The sequence below is a fragment of the Drosophila sechellia genome, chromosome 3R (assembly GCF_004382195.2).
Source record: "Drosophila sechellia strain sech25 chromosome 3R, ASM438219v1, whole genome shotgun sequence".
Lineage (NCBI taxonomy): Eukaryota > Metazoa > Arthropoda > Insecta > Diptera > Drosophilidae > Drosophila > Drosophila sechellia.
This window is the reverse complement of record NC_045952.1, coordinates 22,231,428-22,246,263: the sequence shown is the minus strand read 5'-3', so window position 1 is coordinate 22,246,263 and position 14,836 is coordinate 22,231,428. Positions and strand designations below refer to the sequence as shown.

The following is a 14,836-nucleotide window of genomic DNA, read 5'->3' as shown; positions in this document are numbered from 1 at the left end:
TCAATGCCATCTAGATTGCAACAAAGGCAAAAGCTAGGTGAATACGGCGGTCTTTCCCTGGCTTTTATATTTCCATAATAGGCTGAGCTGGGCAAACCCAACGGTGGAGTTTTTAGAAACTCATTTATGCTTAATCTTCTCTCGGAACGTTATATTTTGAACAACACGTTTTTTGAAAAACAATCTTCAGTTCTTTTAAACTGATGCGTACAAAAGCCCCTTGGTAGATAGGAATAAACAAAAAACACTAACTGTTGAATTTTAGGTAAGCCCAGTATAAATTTAGTTGTGAAATGAAATTATTTGGTGATTTTCTTATCTTTTGCGATTTTCTAGGCCTATTACTTTGTAGTAGTGTGTTGATGGAACAGATGCGATTCCGACACGACACTTCCAACATATTCCCAATTTTGCAACTATGAATTTTTTTTTTTTATTGAAATTAGGGAGCCAAATTCGCCTTGATCCATTCCAAAAAGTGGTAAATTTTTGTGTAAACACCTGGAATACCAGCAGTGTAGCAATATTGTTGTCCATATGAGGCAATGCCTGCCAAAAAGACGAACTCGTCGACGCCGCTTTCCATGATGCCCATTAGCGGACTGCCTGAGATGCCCGCACAGGTGTCCCTTTTCCGCTGACCACCGGCGCATAATTGGGACGCGTGGCGAAAGCTGGTATAGCCATTCAAACAATCAACAGGATTCCTTTCCTTGATCGTGCTGGTGATCACCGATTGACTGCTTTTAGTCGGATCCCAGCCTGTGACTTGCAAATTCAAGTCGTTTAGGGGAAAGTCGGCGTCCAGTAGACAAATGGGTTGGATCTGTTTCGTGTATCTAGCGGGTTTGTAAAGAAATTTCCATAAGACGAGGAGATCGGAGAAATTTCCTTAAGATGAGGAGATCAGAGTGGAGATCACTGCTACTCACCGCAGTGGGATTCGCAGTCGGAGGAGGGCGATGTCGTTGTGGTAAGTTCCGCCACTCGAAGTGAAACCCTGATGCACTGTTGTATGCCCCACCTCCACATCCAGATGTGGCCACCTGCTTACCGAGGTGATGCTGTCGCTGTTGGACTCGCCCAGGCGCACACTCTTCAGCACCAGGTCATTGTGCGTCAAGTAGCCACCGGTCACGCAGTGGGCAGCGGTCAGCACATAGCGACTGTTGATCAGCGAGCCCACACAACCCGTTCGCTGATTCCACGTCAAGGATAGCCGATTCTCATATAGCAGCAGTACCATCCAAGGGTACTCCTTGAGCTCTGCGTTCTCGGCACCCCGAAATCCGAGCACTGGAGTCGTTTTTCCACAGGTCTGTTTGCTGGGCAAGACGTCACCCAACTCTGGGCAGCAGACATAAACCATGTGCAACAACTCGCGTCCATTGGGGTCCAGGCCACACTGCCTGTTTGCAAACACATCTTTCTCCGCCTGGGTCATGCCCCGGGGCCTTAGGATGTTCATAAGCGGTGAGCAGCTAACCAGTCTGGTGCATTTCTCATCTTTTTGGCAGCTTGATAACCGAACTATAAATTACAAAAATAGGTACATGTAAGCCCCGATTTCTGAGTGTATGAAGACTTTTACAATAAAGTAAATATTATTTTTTATGTTTATAATTCATGGGGACAACTATGACTTCCCCTGCAAGGATATTATTGAGCAAGATTTACCACATTCGGTTTTTTACGAAAACTTAAAAAATCATTTCTTCTGCTTACCACACTCAGCCAAATGGATGAAGAAAATGGCCTGAAGAAGAATCAAAATATAAACTTTATGTCTGTCCGACATGCTGACGTCCGAATCCGATCTGCCACCAAATATATAGATTTAAATAGATCAACGAACAATTTACTGTATGAACTCATAAATTCACAATGACCCAAGGAAATTCCCTATTTATTTGCGATAATGGTTCTATGGCATTCCTCCCATGGTCCGACAATTATTATTTGCTATTCTAACCAACTTCCACATATTTTGATTATTTAATTCGCGTAGTGTACATTTTCCATTGAATCCATTTAATGAATTTGGATGTCCTTGTGTAAGCTGCTGGTCCGGATCCGCACTCACTGTACCCATAGGATGTGATTCCGGCTAGATATACGAAATACCCGTTACCACGGGCCATCAGGGGACCGCCGGAGTCACCTTTGCATGTGTCATTGCCTCCCCGGAAGCCGGCGCATATCTGAGTCTCCTTGTCGAATCCCAAGTAAGGATCACTCAAAGAGCACTCGTCCGTGTTCCTGCCATCGACTTGGGCCTTTAGCAGCACATTGCTATAGCCCTCCTTATGAGAGAATCCCCAGCCAGCTATTCCCAACTTATGGTTGCTGAAGGAGGGATTCGACAACATATAGCCATGTTGAACACAGATGGGTTTGATTTCATCGGTAAAGCTGAAGACATATGAAATGTATTATATATATATATAGTAAAGATATGACAGGTCAATTGTAACTAACCGTACTGGAAACTTGAGTCGCAGCAGGGCGATGTCGTTGTAGTGCCTTTGCTTGATGACCATGTACTGCTCATGCTCGATTCTCTGATCGATGTCAATCTCCAGATGCCGTGGAGCGCACTGTTTCACACCATTCATGTTGCTGAAGCAGTCGGGATTGCTAAGGATGTTATGCTCGCCAAGGCGCACCCTCCTCAGATCCCATTCCGTTATCTTCAGACAATGGGCTGCGGTCAGCACATAGCGGTTTGTGATCAGGGACCCAGAGCACTTGGGCACGAGTCTTTCATTCGACACCGAACTGCTGCTTTGCGCATATAGAATCAGGGCCATCCAAGGCATCTCGTTGGGTTGCGTCTCATATCCTCCGATAATTCGAAAAGTCGGTATGATTGGTCCGCATATCGAGTTATTTGGCAAAATGTGTCCCATTTCCGGGCAGCAGATCTGAACTCTGTTCACTAATTCCTGCCCCGTGGAGTCAAAGCCGCACTGTCTGCCCTCAAATACTGCCCTTTCGGCTGGCGTCATGATGTGGGGTTTCAGAAAGGGCAAGAGTGATGTGCAGTTGGCTAGACTAATGCATTTCTCACCCGGATTACAAGACGCAGATGCTGATACGGTAAAGAATTGGTTATATTAATAAATATTGGATTATTTGAGTAATTTTAATTGTAATGTTAGCTAATGATTGGACAAAAGAAAGTTATTTATATTTACAAATTCAAGGAAATATTCATATTCAAATGATTCATTTTCTTGAATGTTATAACGTCTATAATATGGAGTACTCGCAACATAAATTACCAGATACCAGGTGCATCAGCAACTGAGTATGGAGGAGCAGGAAGGATAAGTACAGCCTTTGTAGGAAGACCATCTTTCACCGTCAGAGTTCGAACAATGATTAAATCTTAACTAGATGCCCAACACGCACAAAGTCAGCTTATTATCGGAATTTGGGATATGAATCAGTCATTTACGTACAAGACCGCGCTGTTTCAGTGGAAGTGATAATAAGTACCCGGAATTAGACCTGGACCAATGAAAATTCATGTGTTGTTTCGCCCTCTGTGATTTACTAGGAAATAGCTGAATTTAAATCGAATACAAATGCTTAAGCTAGGGCCTCAGTCATTTACGTACAAGACCGCGCTGTTTCAGTGGAAGTGATAATAAGTACCCGGCATTAGACCTGGACCAATGAAAATTCATGTGTTGTTTCGCCCTCTGTGATTTACTAGGAAATAGCTGAATTTAAATCGAATACAAATGCTTAAGCTAGGGCCTATAATATGACCTTTTCCTTTAGAGGACATCAGTTGTGGTTATTCTTAGCGGGTTGTGGCTGAAGAGCCCAAGACTGGAAGGGATGCAGGAGTAGGGGGCGTGGCGTCTAAATCTTGTTGTGCGCGTAGTTGTAGACCTGCTGGAAACCTTCGTCATCGCCCTCGCCATCGTCCGAATCATCGGAGTCGAAAGTATTGTCTGGGATGTCGTACAGACGGATGATCGGCTTGTTGGGGTCCTTCATGATCAGGTATTTGCCGTCCTTCTGCTTCATCACCAGATCGATGATGCACCTCAGAATTCCCCAGGCGTTGTCCATGCTCAGGTTGATCTGGGTGGCAAACTCATGCGGCTTGAACTGCTGCGTGCCGAGGATGACATGGCGCGAGTGATCTCTCGGATTGATACGCGACACATAGCCGAGCTTTAGCTGATCGGACCCGGCCAGTACGGCCTGCACAGTCCACTTGGCCAGCTTGCATGCGTTGTTCCTCAGCTCGTTGGCGAGCACAGCACCGCGCTGCGTGTCCAACTTTTGACGCCATTCCACGCCATTGGCCAACTTCGAGTCCCACTCGTTGAGTGCCTTGATAGTCATGAACTGCGGCTCGCCGCTGGGCGTCTGCAGGACACCATCGTGCTCGCAACGCGCCACCAGGACCTTCAAGTAAAATACAATAGTTTAATATAATATAGCAAAAGATTCCGGCTTTTAAGTTGGATTATGCAACACTTACAATGTCGCTTCCGAGCTCCCACTTCTTGTAGCGATAGCCCACGCTGGCGACTTGGATATCTTCGTCCTCGCTAATGAAAGGGTTGCTTTCCTCGAACTTGTACTTGGGTTCCTGATCTCCAGTCTTAAGCACCTGCTGGCTAAAGTTGTGGTTAATGAAAGTGGCCTCGATGGCCAGGTTGCGGGGGGAGTTGCATGAGCTGTCGTCGTCGGTCGGTGGTTCCACGCTGCTCTCGTTCACGGTCAGCAGGTCGAACTCGGTGTGGTCACGCTTGTCCATGAAGACCTTGTCACCTAAAATAAAGTTACAATTATTATTTATTTATATTATTGTTATTATTATTATATTTCGTATTTCATTAAACATACCAACTTTCTCGATGACAATATCCCAGGAATAGTTCGAGCGCGTAGAGCACATGATGGTGGCCAGGATGGCGTCCGTGGCGAAGACGTTGCCGACGGTCTTGGACAAACGCCGGATGACGGGATCGTCTGTGGTGGTCACCGTGTGCACAATGCGATCGATCTTCTGCAGCGGCTTCTCGTTCTTCACATTGATGCGGTCGTAGGTCTTGTCGTAGTACTCCAACGTGCCGCAGGTGACAATATCGACGCCCTCCTTGATGTTGGGCAGCGACAGCTTGATGAGTCGCGGGAAGTCCATCTCCTCGATGGATGCCCAATCGGCGCGCACGGCCACCGAAGATTCGCGCATCTTTGGTGGTGGTCCGCGATGACCGAACTTCTTGCCCATGCCGCGACCATGACGCGGATCGCGGGCCTTCACATTCTTGCCGCTGAGCGTTGTCATGCCGTGGGTATTGAGGCCACCGCGGGCATTCCTGCCGCGACCGGAACGCGAGTTCCTCATGTTGCGGAACCGGCCGCGCTGGTGCGGCGGCTTCTGGACGCGGGCCGTGTCCACCAGGTGGAAGGTCGTCTCGTCCTCCTCATGGTAGTACGAGTACTGGTTGCCCGTGCCAAAGCTTGAGGCGTACTTGTCTGCAAATGGAATACAAGCACCAATATGTTAGCAACAATATCTTTGCCACGACACACCTACCTAACCTCACTTTCGGCGGCTAGTATTTTGTGGGTCGGTTTTTGCTGGGGATTAAACTCACTCTGGTACTTCTTGTCGTTGTTCGACGTGTTCGTCCAGTCGCAGATCTTGCCCAGACGATCGTTCTTGCTGAACGGCTGGTACGGCACATCCTTGAACGTATCGGGCAGCTCGCAGGGACCCCAGCCCTTCTCATTGAACTGCACGGTCGGCTTCTCGAAGCTCGGGAACTGCGCCGCGGTGTTTATGGTCTCGCTCATCTCGCGCGTTTTCCTGGTGCTCAGTCTGCAGTCGGCTATTCGGTCTATATACAGCGATTTTCCAGAAATCAACAAAGAAATGTGGAAAATTCGTATCGTCGCGTGTTGCGAAAATAGTTGAGTGGGACCGTTGCCGCGTTGAAATATACCACCGCCTAAGAAAAATACTTAAAAATGTAGCGCATGTTTAAAGGTCTGGCAGCATGCTGTCATAGATGGCGCCACTGCTGGGCGGGAAAACTAAAAATTCGATCTATTCCATTTTTAAAACGTGATTTTACGTTTTAATTACAAAGCAAATGCAAAATATATGTTTTAATAAAAAATTTATTGTAAAATGAACACAATATTTATTGACAATTATTTAGCTGCTTGTTGAACTTTTCCTTATACTTGGCGCAAAAAATGGCATCAAAATGATCAGTTAAGTTGGCTGATAGATCCGCATTGTAAACCTAAAAACCAAAAAAAAATTAAGTTAGATTTCATGATTTTCTTTTGCATTTAAACTCACGTTATCCAGAACTACGGCTGGCACTCCCTGAAATGAGACCTTGGCCGTTTTCTTGCCGTACTTCCTCAGAATGTCGTTCACCTGTCGCGTTTTCTTGCAGTTTTTGACATCGCCCACGTCGATTTGATAGAGGTCAGCGCACTTATTCAGCCTTTTCTTCTTGCTCCTCATCATGCAGGCGATCAGCTTGAGGGATTGGGCAATGTCATGGTGCTCCAGTATGCAGGCGTGCCACGCATTCAATTCGCACTCCATCACTCCGTGCTGGCACTCCACATTTCCGTCATCGTTCGTCTGGAGGAGATTAGGCGAAGTTTAAGTGCGGATTAACGCTGATTGACACTATAAAACTCCAAATTGAGCTGCTTTTTGCAGTTGTACTATCAACTAGTTTAAGCTACTAAAAATTAATAACTTTATCTTTCAAAAAACTAAAACCTACCATGGCATTTCCATAAGGAACCAGCGTAAGATCAGTGAACGGAAGTCGATCCTGGCGTATCATCGAGGGTTTGAGCTGCGTGGTCACGAACTCCATGCAGTAGGGACACAATGCTTCGTAGTACAGGGTGATCGCCAGTCGGTCAGCTTGCGGACCTCGCAAACGCTGCAAAGTCACGATCAATCGAGCGTCGCAATTCGGATTCAGTCCGCTCAACTGGGTCACTTACCCTTAGCGTGGCCACGCTCACCCATCCCAGCAGCAGACACACAAAGACAGCCGCCCCCCTCATGACAAATTCAGTTTAATCCCGAGCTGATCTTGAAATATTCGGCCGATCAACGACAGCGAACGCTCGACACGGAAATAATTCCTGGACTTGTAATGCGCAGCATTGTCACTGCGTTTCGTCAAATTCGAAGCGGCCAGTGGCGTGGTCCTAAAATGCTCAAAGGGGCTTCAAAATCATATTAGTTTGAAAAAATTGATTTATGTTGAAAAAGAAGGGTGACTTTTCGGATGTTTTGTTATTTAAAATTTTCTTGTAATAAATACCCTATTCAAAAAATTAATATAAATAAATAGACAGATGCTGTTATTAGCCCCCCTGTTCGACGCCCCTGCTGAGTGAGCAGAGTGTCCGAAACGAAAGCCATGAAAACCTCAACTGATTACGGAAAACTTAATGAGCAGCGGCGTTTTAATCTTATTTTTAGAACGCCAGACAGCTGTTTCTGATTAGAATCTGTATACAAAAACCTGCCTGATAAGCATGAAACCAAAGTTCCTCGTTATTGTTGGGTTTGGCTTCAGAAACCTTTTTTTTACGTCCGCACAAAGTTTTTCGATTGGATTCAAGTCGGGTGACTGAGCAGGCCATTTCATTACTCATTACCACTTTCAAGCTCTCTTGCTCGTGTGTTTTGGGTCGTTATCCTGTTGAAATGTCCCAAAAAAACGGCATTTCATCCTCGGCATATAGTGCCATCACATTTTCCAGGATATCTGTGTAAATGTGCTGATCCATGATGCCTTGAATCATATGAATCGGATCTACTCCATAGTATGAAAAGCACGCCCATACCATGATGTGTGATCCCCCGTGCTTTACCGTCTTAAATGTGAAGCGAGGATTATATTCAGCTCATGGTGGACTCCGAACATAAGACCGAGAGCCTTTCCATGTTTGCCATCAAATTCCTTTTTTCGACGGTAGAGAATGCTTTCCCCGACCCCATAACTAGAAAATTTTTGGGCTTCTTTCGAAAAAAATTAAATTAAAACCTTTAATGCAACTCCTTTTTTCAAAATTTGTCGAAAAAAAACCCAAAGCAATCACTCCTATTAATTTTATTCAGCAAAAACGTGGTCAGTGCTATTTAGCGCCCTTTTGCAGAAAGTGCCCAAAAACAAAAAGAACCGTTACATTGAGAGAGTCAAAATTTCTTGCATAGAGAGACAATATATGGTACTTATTATTCATGCAATCAGACTTTAAAAAAAATAAACATCCAATACCTTTTTTTAGGAAATCAACTTTCCACCTGCAGTAGTGCTATTATTTTAACCGCAGCTGTATATACTATACACATGTAAATTTATATTGGTCCCAGGTGAGTCAGCGAGTAAGCAAACGCTCCAGTTGGTTATAGTTATTGGTTTATTGGTCTTGGAACATTGAAACAGTTAAATGACTCAGTACATTACATGAAAGTTTACAAAATTGCGGAACAAGTGGGCAGTTTGATGTTGAACTCCTTCAGATACTGCCGACAGAAGTGTCTTTCGAAGTTGTTGCGAATGCTTCTCTGAGCGTAAGGATCAAAGTCCTGGGAATTCGAGGGTAGTGTTAAGTTAAGTCTGGTATTTGTGCAGGTAGCTGGTTGGTTACTCACATTCTCGAACACAATGGTGGGCACAAAGGAGATGCCCAGCTTAAGGGTTTCCTTGCCGTAGGGCGCTAGTATATCTGGTGTGGTTCGCGATGCCTTGCACCTCCTGGCCTTGCTGACGTCCACACCCATGCTCCTCGAGCACGAGTCCAGCTCGTTCGAGTAGGAGCGCAGCATGCAGTAGATCATATTGAAGGCCTTCCGGATGCCCAGGGTCTCAATAATGCAGGCATGGAGCGCATTCAGTTCGCACTCATCCACGCCGTGCTGACAAAACACTTGTCTCTCGCCAGTGGATGTGTTGTTGTAGAACTGCAAGCAACAAATGCTGGTTTAAACCTCAAAATATATGAAATATTTCACGATCTGCTTTGATTATGCTTATGTAATACAAATGTTTTTCACAATGAACTGAGCATGAATTTGAAATGAATTCAATAGAAATGACTATGACTATATCATTTTGATCTTGACTGACGACTCACTCCCGCCTTGCCAAATGGATATAGCTTCAGATCGGTGACCGACCACCAGTCGTTGTCCTGCAGAGCATCGTACAAACGGCGCCGGATGAAGCTCATGCTGTCCGGGCACAGGGCCTCGTAGTGGATGGCCACCAGGAGGCGGGACTCATCCGGCGACTGGCCATTTCCGGGCGTGGGCCAAACGAGCAGCGGACACAGAGCAAAGAGTAGCCCAAATATTTTATTCATCGTCCACGTTCGTTTTTCGCTCTTGGCAGCCTCACAAACCAAACACAACTGCTCTTTTCGATTTGCTCATTTTACATGCGCCGCTGCTCCATGAAAACATCTATGACATCCACACAAATACACGCTCGCCTTCTATATATATATACTAGTATGTATATACGAGTATGTATATATATATAATATTTGTTCTTTCTCTCCCGTTTCTCCCCCCTTCGAACGAACAATTGCTCTGCGAAAATATCGTAGCATCAACTGGTCATATATCTCTAATCTCTGTTCTCTAATCAGAGAGAACTGGCAAACGGCATGCGGCTTAACCCACTGAACTCTTGTACTATCGATAAGGCAGGCAGTATGGAGTTAATAGCAGTTATTAAAACGTTTGCATATATGTAAGTATGTACGTATGTTTTAAGATTTAAGAGCTTTGTTCAGAGCGAATGCAAATAGGTATTATTTCTCTTTAAGCGAAACAAGTACCTAAAATAAATAACAGAACTGAAAATTACTTATCATTTGCAGCGGAAATAAAATTACTTAAAAGCATGAAAAGTCAAGTGCAGCGAGTTATCAAAGGGAGGTACTAATTAAATAATGCCAGCCATTGAACTAATTGAATTAAAATGATATAGCTATTAATTAATAATTAACTATTCCCAGATAATTCTATGAAAGACATGACTCTGCAAAATAAGGTAATACCTATAGTATGAAGAAACTAAAACCTGAATTAAGGCATGCGGGATAACTTTAGAACCGAACCGGAAAATGGGTTAATGGCCAAAACGGTGCGATTGCCACATTTTGGCTGACCAGTGGCAAGCAATCATAATGAGTGTGATGGTGGGCTTATCAACAATTTAAGCGTAACAAGTTCAGTGCACCGCCATGTCGCCTGCTTGCTAATTGACAGACCGGCAATGGCTCCATTTGGCTAGCGTGCCCCTTGGAGGAGGCCGGTCCAAAACGGTGTTTTTGCTGTGTATATTATTATGTAGTTTTTTTTGTTTTTATTTTGGCCCGCAAACCAGTTGTTTGTGGCGCATATATAGATGTAACTGTCGCACAAGTTGCCGGCCGAATGCCATTGACCATCGCCACCATAGCGGCCTAAACGTGATCGCAAACGTGGCCGTTGAGCAATTTCAATTTCTTACTAATTTTCTTTGGCTCTTAATTGGCCAGGAAAATGTTTGAGATTGTTGGCCAGCACTTTTATGGGCACGTCATCGCATCGCATCGCATCGGGCAGCGTGTTTTTCATGGTCAAGGTTTGCACGCAAGAATGCCTCCGGCCAAGTGCACGGTGAAAAAATGGAAAGGGATCTGGTTCAACTAGATGTGGAGCCATTACCGAGTTACATCACTTTTCATATTTTCCCATGCATATGCAATTTTCATCAACATGGTCGCATTTACTTGAATATTCAGAGTATCCTTTCTAACACTAAACATGTTGCAGGCAATTTGGTAAAAGATCATCAAGAGATTGATTGGCTGCATATCGATCAATTTTATTTTATTATAATATTTTATTAAAAATTAATGTAACATGTGTTTTGGCGATAATGATAATCTGTTAACTATCTAACTTGGTTCTGAGATACATTCAACTATTCTAGCAATGAAGCCGCCTAACTAACCTTTTTTTTCGGTGCATCCTCTTATTGTTTAATGTGCAGGTGCAAATGCAACCGCCGACCATCGCGGAGCTGCAACTTCCCATCAAAGACCGCTCTGCTGAAAGAGAGATGAGAAAAGCGACAGTATTTATGACGCGCCTCGTAGATTTCCGCACAATTAGTTGGCCCGAGTTTTCCGATCGTCGGCGTGTTGCAGCTGCAGTTAACCCAAATCGCTTCTTGGCCAATTGGGCTGGTCAGTCCATAGATCACAGAGACTGGACGCCAACGCTTTTGTGGCCCAGAGGCAATAGCACGAGTAACGTTTATCGACGGCCCCTCTCGATCTGCATCCAAATCGGAGTTTGAGTTGGAGTTGCAGTCTTAGTTCGTTCCAGTTTCTGGAGTCGTTTGTTGTGTTATTTTTTCGCTTCTTCTAATTTGCATTTTTATAGATTCGCCAGTTTTTCGCCGTTGTTTCGTGGTTTTGATGGTGGTGAGAAAGGGGTATTATTAGTCTGTGCAAAAGTGGGCTGCACAATGATTATGGGTTTATTGTGGGTTCTTCCAGGCGAAGCTTATGAAATTGAAGCAACAGATTTCATAGCTCAGTAAACCAAATTTTCAATATAAGTTTCTTTAAAGTAAAGAACGTATGAACATGAACGTACCTTCAATAATTTTTAATAACTACCAAGTGTATTTAAGCTTCGACTCATTTATCTTACTGCCTTTTTTAGTCGTCAAAGTTTTGTGGCACTGCCAGTTCTGGTTGCAACATTTTAACCGCAAAACCAATGAAGCCGTGCCAGTCGTATTTTATTGTTGTCTTTTTTTTGTTGATCTTGTTTAGTTTGCCGAAAACGCATTGGTCCGCAAACTTAACCCTTGTGTTGAGGAAACTTTGGTCAACTACTAATAATAAGTGCTTAAAAAGCGCCCATAAATATTCTCATCGAAAACGTTAAAAGAATGCTCAACAGCTAATTACGATTTTGCGGAAATCTTATCTTTCTCCTTTGATTAATTTTTTCTTTTCAGCAAAGTGAAAGTTTTGCACATGGTCTAAAAATACAAGTGATGAGTTCTCGATGTTTTTTAAACGCAATTAACTGAAAGTTAAAAGTAAACGTGACTCACGGTAGCTTCAGCCTAAACGAAATCGGGTCCGTTTGCACCTTTTGGCCCATGTTGGTATTAAAGTCAGCATTTGGCGGCTGATTTTCGAGTAAAAAGTTAAGAGTGGCTTTAGTGGGTCACGGTGGACCAGTTTTGCAGTTTTTTCACCAGATCCCGGTCCAGGAAGAAATTTGGTTACATATCACTACTTTTCTCTTTTTCCGCTGCCACAGCCTTTCTCCGCCTGTCGTCGACCAAGCAACTGTGGATCGGTCGTATCCAAAGTGGTTCCATTGGGTACTCCGTTTTCAGCTGCATGCTGAGCAGATCCGTTCTACCGACTGCCACTTAAGCTGCCCGGAGTACTCGGCATCCACGTCTGGAGAACGTGTCGGAGCATCTAATTGTGCATCCCGAATCCCCGGCGAGCCGATTTCTTATGCAAATTACGCTGGGGTAATCCCCGATTTCCGCCGCCCCATTAGCATAGTCAATTTTTACGAGGTCCCTCCAGAGAGTCGCATCCAGAGAGGCGCATCCAAATCTGGCCTATCATAATCCCACTCCGGCTGGCATTGCCTCATCGTTACACATTTCTCGGGTATTACATGATGATGATGATGATGGTATTCATCAGCGTCTTGGCTCGCGTGCAAATGCTCTATAAAGAGTGCGGATGGTTGGCTGGATGGCAATCGAATGCCAGATGCTCTGCGGTCTGCAAAGGGAATCGCTTGGAGATGGTTACCATGAGATTGGACCTCTAAGTTGGTTCAAACTGCCAGTTGAACCACATTTCAATTGTTTCCAGACACTTGGAATGGCGCCTTTTGTTAAATAGACTAGAGTTGGTGATGGCTTTGGAACACCACCATAGCCTTCAAAAGTAAATTCCTAATTGTCTTTAGTTATATAACTGTGTATATTGATTATATTAAATATAAAGTTTCAAACGGCTTACCATCCCAACTTACTTGCCCAAAAATATTTCTGCCGAGTCATCCAATTCCTCGAATTAAAACATGTTTTGTATTTTCCTGATGATCCTCTGTGAATTGGTAAAAATTTCAAAATTTTTATAAATTTTCCTGTTCAACATTCCTGTTTATATGTCCGGTTCAACTTTCAACTTGACCATCCAACTCTTGGACTTAAGTAATCGGCTTAATAAGTGGTTCAACAAGCTTGGTCAACCAACCAGTTCATACCGTTTACCCTTTCAATTGCCGACTTGCTGACTGAAAGAGTTCCTTTACATAATGCCAGGTGATTGGCCGCTTAATCAATTTTCTTAATTAGTTTTTGTCATAATTTTTTGCCGGCTAAGTGCAGCATAATCGAAATACCTTTCGGCTATTTATAGGGTATCGTCAACAAAGCTCTGCCGCACATGCAACCAAGCATGGACCTTAAAAATGACGCCACAATACCGCGAATGCCGAAAATGCATTTTCACATGCCGCTGCAGGCAAATAAATCTCATAGTTTTCCACTTACCATGCAGTTGTCAACTTTGACATTCCAAATTGCCCGACGGACAGAATTGGGTATTCATAAAAAAATAGTCACAACTTGCCTTTATTCGTTTTTTTTTGAACAAATCCAGTTCAACTTATATCTGTATCTGGCCGAGAGAGAAGATTATCTTGTATCTTTTAGCGCTTTTTTCGCATGTATCTAGACCAAGTGCCGACAGATGAGTTGAGGGCTAGCTGGGAGGTAAAAACGGGTTCTCATGTGTGCGGTAAAGTTCCATTTTCATTTCCACTCTTTGTGCCACCTGGTAATTGAGTGCAATAGCCGGCCGAAAGGTGAGAGGCAATGATCGCTCCGAAAACAGTTAGTTCCGATGCCAATAACCCGGCAACATGACGCACAACCCCGTCGGAATCCGGCGAGTGTAACTCGTAAATCTTGGCCGCTGTCCAGATACGGATACATGTAGACGCTGAAAAAGATATCCGCTAGCGGCATCACGACACCTTCTAGACTCGGTCGACTTACGTCGCCGCTAGATAAAGGTATTAGCTACTTATTTATAATTGTCGTATAATTGTGGCGCACACAAAGCGCCCAAAATAACAATTGACTCAAATCGGGGGCAGTTCTACCGGGACAGCAAACGTATTTTTTTTAGGGCACCAACGACAGATGGTTTCGGCTATTAATTGGATTGAGCGGTGAGCAGGCGTTCTGCCAGATACAGACACAAATGTGGATAGCAGTGGAAATGGAAAAGCAAACCGCAAATAGAAAACATGAAAAAACACACTTGCAGTTAAGTGTAAACCCTTAGCAGTTAGGCAATGGCATAGATAACTTAACCTACTTTAACAAATAATTATAAATTGTTTTTCCCACTTTTGTCAATTTTTAGTTGGTTCAACTTCTAGCTACAAAGTATCTTAATTAATGTTAGTTTTGCACTAAGTCCTAATTGGGCAAATGAAATACATATTCAGGAAACCAGTATTCCCAAAAAGTAAATGTCATTCTATTCATAAAGAGTTATGTTAACTTACTGCCTCAATAAATTTGAAAGCAAACCTTGTGACGTAAACCACAATTTTAGACATATTATACGACATTTTTATTAAAATGGTTCTATCGCACAAAGAAACTTGTGAATAATATTTAAATCTAGCCTCGAGTATATGTGTATCTTTTCGAGTGCATTTTTCAGACCTCTATTTGTTCCCACACAT

General features: G+C 43.7%; 5 protein-coding genes across 7 annotated transcripts; all 5 read right to left on the bottom strand.

Annotated features, from left to right (window-relative positions):
* Positions 1–12: 12 nt before the first annotated feature.
* Positions 13–1,810, bottom strand: LOC6607600 (spaetzle-processing enzyme). Of its 2 annotated transcripts, XM_032723445.1 has the most exons (3): positions 1,726–1,810; positions 933–1,530; positions 13–839 (listed from the first exon to the last, which is right to left on the bottom strand). In XM_032723445.1, the coding sequence occupies exons 1-3, from the start codon at positions 1,796–1,798 to the stop codon at positions 443–445; spliced, it is 1,068 nt and encodes a 355-aa protein (XP_032579336.1). In that variant the 5' UTR covers positions 1,799–1,810; the 3' UTR covers positions 13–442. The 2 variants fall into 2 exon arrangements, with proteins under 2 accessions (XP_032579336.1, XP_032579335.1); XM_032723444.1 differs by lacking the exon at positions 1,726–1,810 and having other exon boundaries at positions 933–1,596.
* Positions 1,811–1,965: 155 nt separating this feature from the next.
* On the bottom strand, positions 1,966–3,606 carry LOC6607599 (spaetzle-processing enzyme). The gene is made up of 3 exons (XM_002032331.2): positions 3,285–3,606; positions 2,479–3,091; positions 1,966–2,412 (listed from the first exon to the last, which is right to left on the bottom strand). The coding sequence occupies exons 1-3, from the start codon at positions 3,355–3,357 to the stop codon at positions 1,992–1,994; spliced, it is 1,107 nt and encodes a 368-aa protein (XP_002032367.1). The 5' UTR covers positions 3,358–3,606; the 3' UTR covers positions 1,966–1,991.
* Positions 3,607–3,695: 89 nt separating this feature from the next.
* LOC6607598 (eukaryotic translation initiation factor 3 subunit D-1) lies at positions 3,696–5,963 on the bottom strand. Its single transcript, XM_002032330.2, has 4 exons — positions 5,631–5,963; positions 4,873–5,508; positions 4,505–4,797; positions 3,696–4,428 (listed from the first exon to the last, which is right to left on the bottom strand). The coding sequence occupies exons 1-4, from the start codon at positions 5,827–5,829 to the stop codon at positions 3,874–3,876; spliced, it is 1,683 nt and encodes a 560-aa protein (XP_002032366.1). The 5' UTR covers positions 5,830–5,963; the 3' UTR covers positions 3,696–3,873.
* A 175-nt stretch (positions 5,964–6,138) lies between these two features.
* Positions 6,139–7,163, bottom strand: LOC6607597 (GILT-like protein 2). Of its 2 annotated transcripts, XM_002032329.2 has the most exons (4): positions 7,015–7,154; positions 6,786–6,950; positions 6,344–6,637; positions 6,139–6,284 (listed from the first exon to the last, which is right to left on the bottom strand). In XM_002032329.2, exons 1-4 carry the CDS (start codon positions 7,075–7,077, stop codon positions 6,180–6,182), a joined length of 627 nt encoding a protein of 208 aa, XP_002032365.1. In that variant the 5' UTR covers positions 7,078–7,154; the 3' UTR covers positions 6,139–6,179. The 2 variants fall into 2 exon arrangements, with proteins under 2 accessions (XP_002032365.1, XP_032578543.1); XM_032722652.1 differs by lacking the exons at positions 6,139–6,284; positions 6,344–6,637 and adding an exon at positions 6,644–6,740 and having other exon boundaries at positions 7,015–7,163.
* A 1,264-nt stretch (positions 7,164–8,427) lies between these two features.
* LOC6607596 (GILT-like protein 3) lies at positions 8,428–9,466 on the bottom strand. Its single transcript, XM_002032328.2, has 3 exons — positions 9,163–9,466; positions 8,681–8,989; positions 8,428–8,614 (listed from the first exon to the last, which is right to left on the bottom strand). Exons 1-3 carry the CDS (start codon positions 9,388–9,390, stop codon positions 8,501–8,503), a joined length of 651 nt encoding a protein of 216 aa, XP_002032364.1. The 5' UTR covers positions 9,391–9,466; the 3' UTR covers positions 8,428–8,500.
* Between the last annotated feature and the right edge of the window lie 5,370 nt (positions 9,467–14,836).

Bases quoted from the DNA above. Each gene is read 5' to 3' on its own strand.
- LOC6607599 (XM_002032331.2), bottom strand. From the start codon at position 3,357: ATGGTCTTCCTACAAAGGCTGTACTTATCCTTCCTGCTCCTCCATACT. The intron at 3,092-3,284 runs GTAATTTATGTT...TTACCGTATCAG, and splicing joins GCTGATGCACCTGGTATCTG to CATCTGCGTCTTGTAATCCG. The intron at 2,413-2,478 runs GTTAGTTACAAT...ATATGTCTTCAG, and splicing joins CGACTCAAGTTTCCAGTACG to CTTTACCGATGAAATCAAAC.
- LOC6607600 (XM_032723445.1), bottom strand. From the start codon at position 1,798: ATGTCGGACAGACATAAAGTTTATATTTTGATTCTTCTTCAGGCCATT. The intron at 1,531-1,725 runs GTAAGCAGAAGA...TGTAATTTATAG, and splicing joins CATCCATTTGGCTGAGTGTG to TTCGGTTATCAAGCTGCCAA. The intron at 840-932 runs GTGAGTAGCAGT...CAAACCCGCTAG, and splicing joins CGACTGCGAATCCCACTGCG to ATACACGAAACAGATCCAAC.
- LOC6607596 (XM_002032328.2), bottom strand. From the start codon at position 9,390: ATGAATAAAATATTTGGGCTACTCTTTGCTCTGTGTCCGCTGCTCGTT. The intron at 8,990-9,162 runs GTGAGTCGTCAG...TGTTGCTTGCAG, and splicing joins ATCCATTTGGCAAGGCGGGA to TTCTACAACAACACATCCAC. The intron at 8,615-8,680 runs GTGAGTAACCAA...TCGAATTCCCAG, and splicing joins CCACCATTGTGTTCGAGAAT to GACTTTGATCCTTACGCTCA.
- LOC6607597 (XM_002032329.2), bottom strand. From the start codon at position 7,077: ATGAGGGGGGCGGCTGTCTTTGTGTGTCTGCTGCTGGGATGGGTGAGC. The intron at 6,951-7,014 runs GTAAGTGACCCA...GTGACTTTGCAG, and splicing joins TGAGCGTGGCCACGCTAAGG to CGTTTGCGAGGTCCGCAAGC. The intron at 6,638-6,785 runs GTAGGTTTTAGT...AATCTCCTCCAG, and splicing joins TTCCTTATGGAAATGCCATG to ACGAACGATGACGGAAATGT.
- LOC6607598 (XM_002032330.2), bottom strand. From the start codon at position 5,829: ATGAGCGAGACCATAAACACCGCGGCGCAGTTCCCGAGCTTCGAGAAG. The intron at 4,798-4,872 runs GTATGTTTAATG...ACTTTATTTTAG, and splicing joins TATTGTCATCGAGAAAGTTG to GTGACAAGGTCTTCATGGAC. The intron at 4,429-4,504 runs GTAAGTGTTGCA...TTTTACTTGAAG, and splicing joins GGGAGCTCGGAAGCGACATT to GTCCTGGTGGCGCGTTGCGA.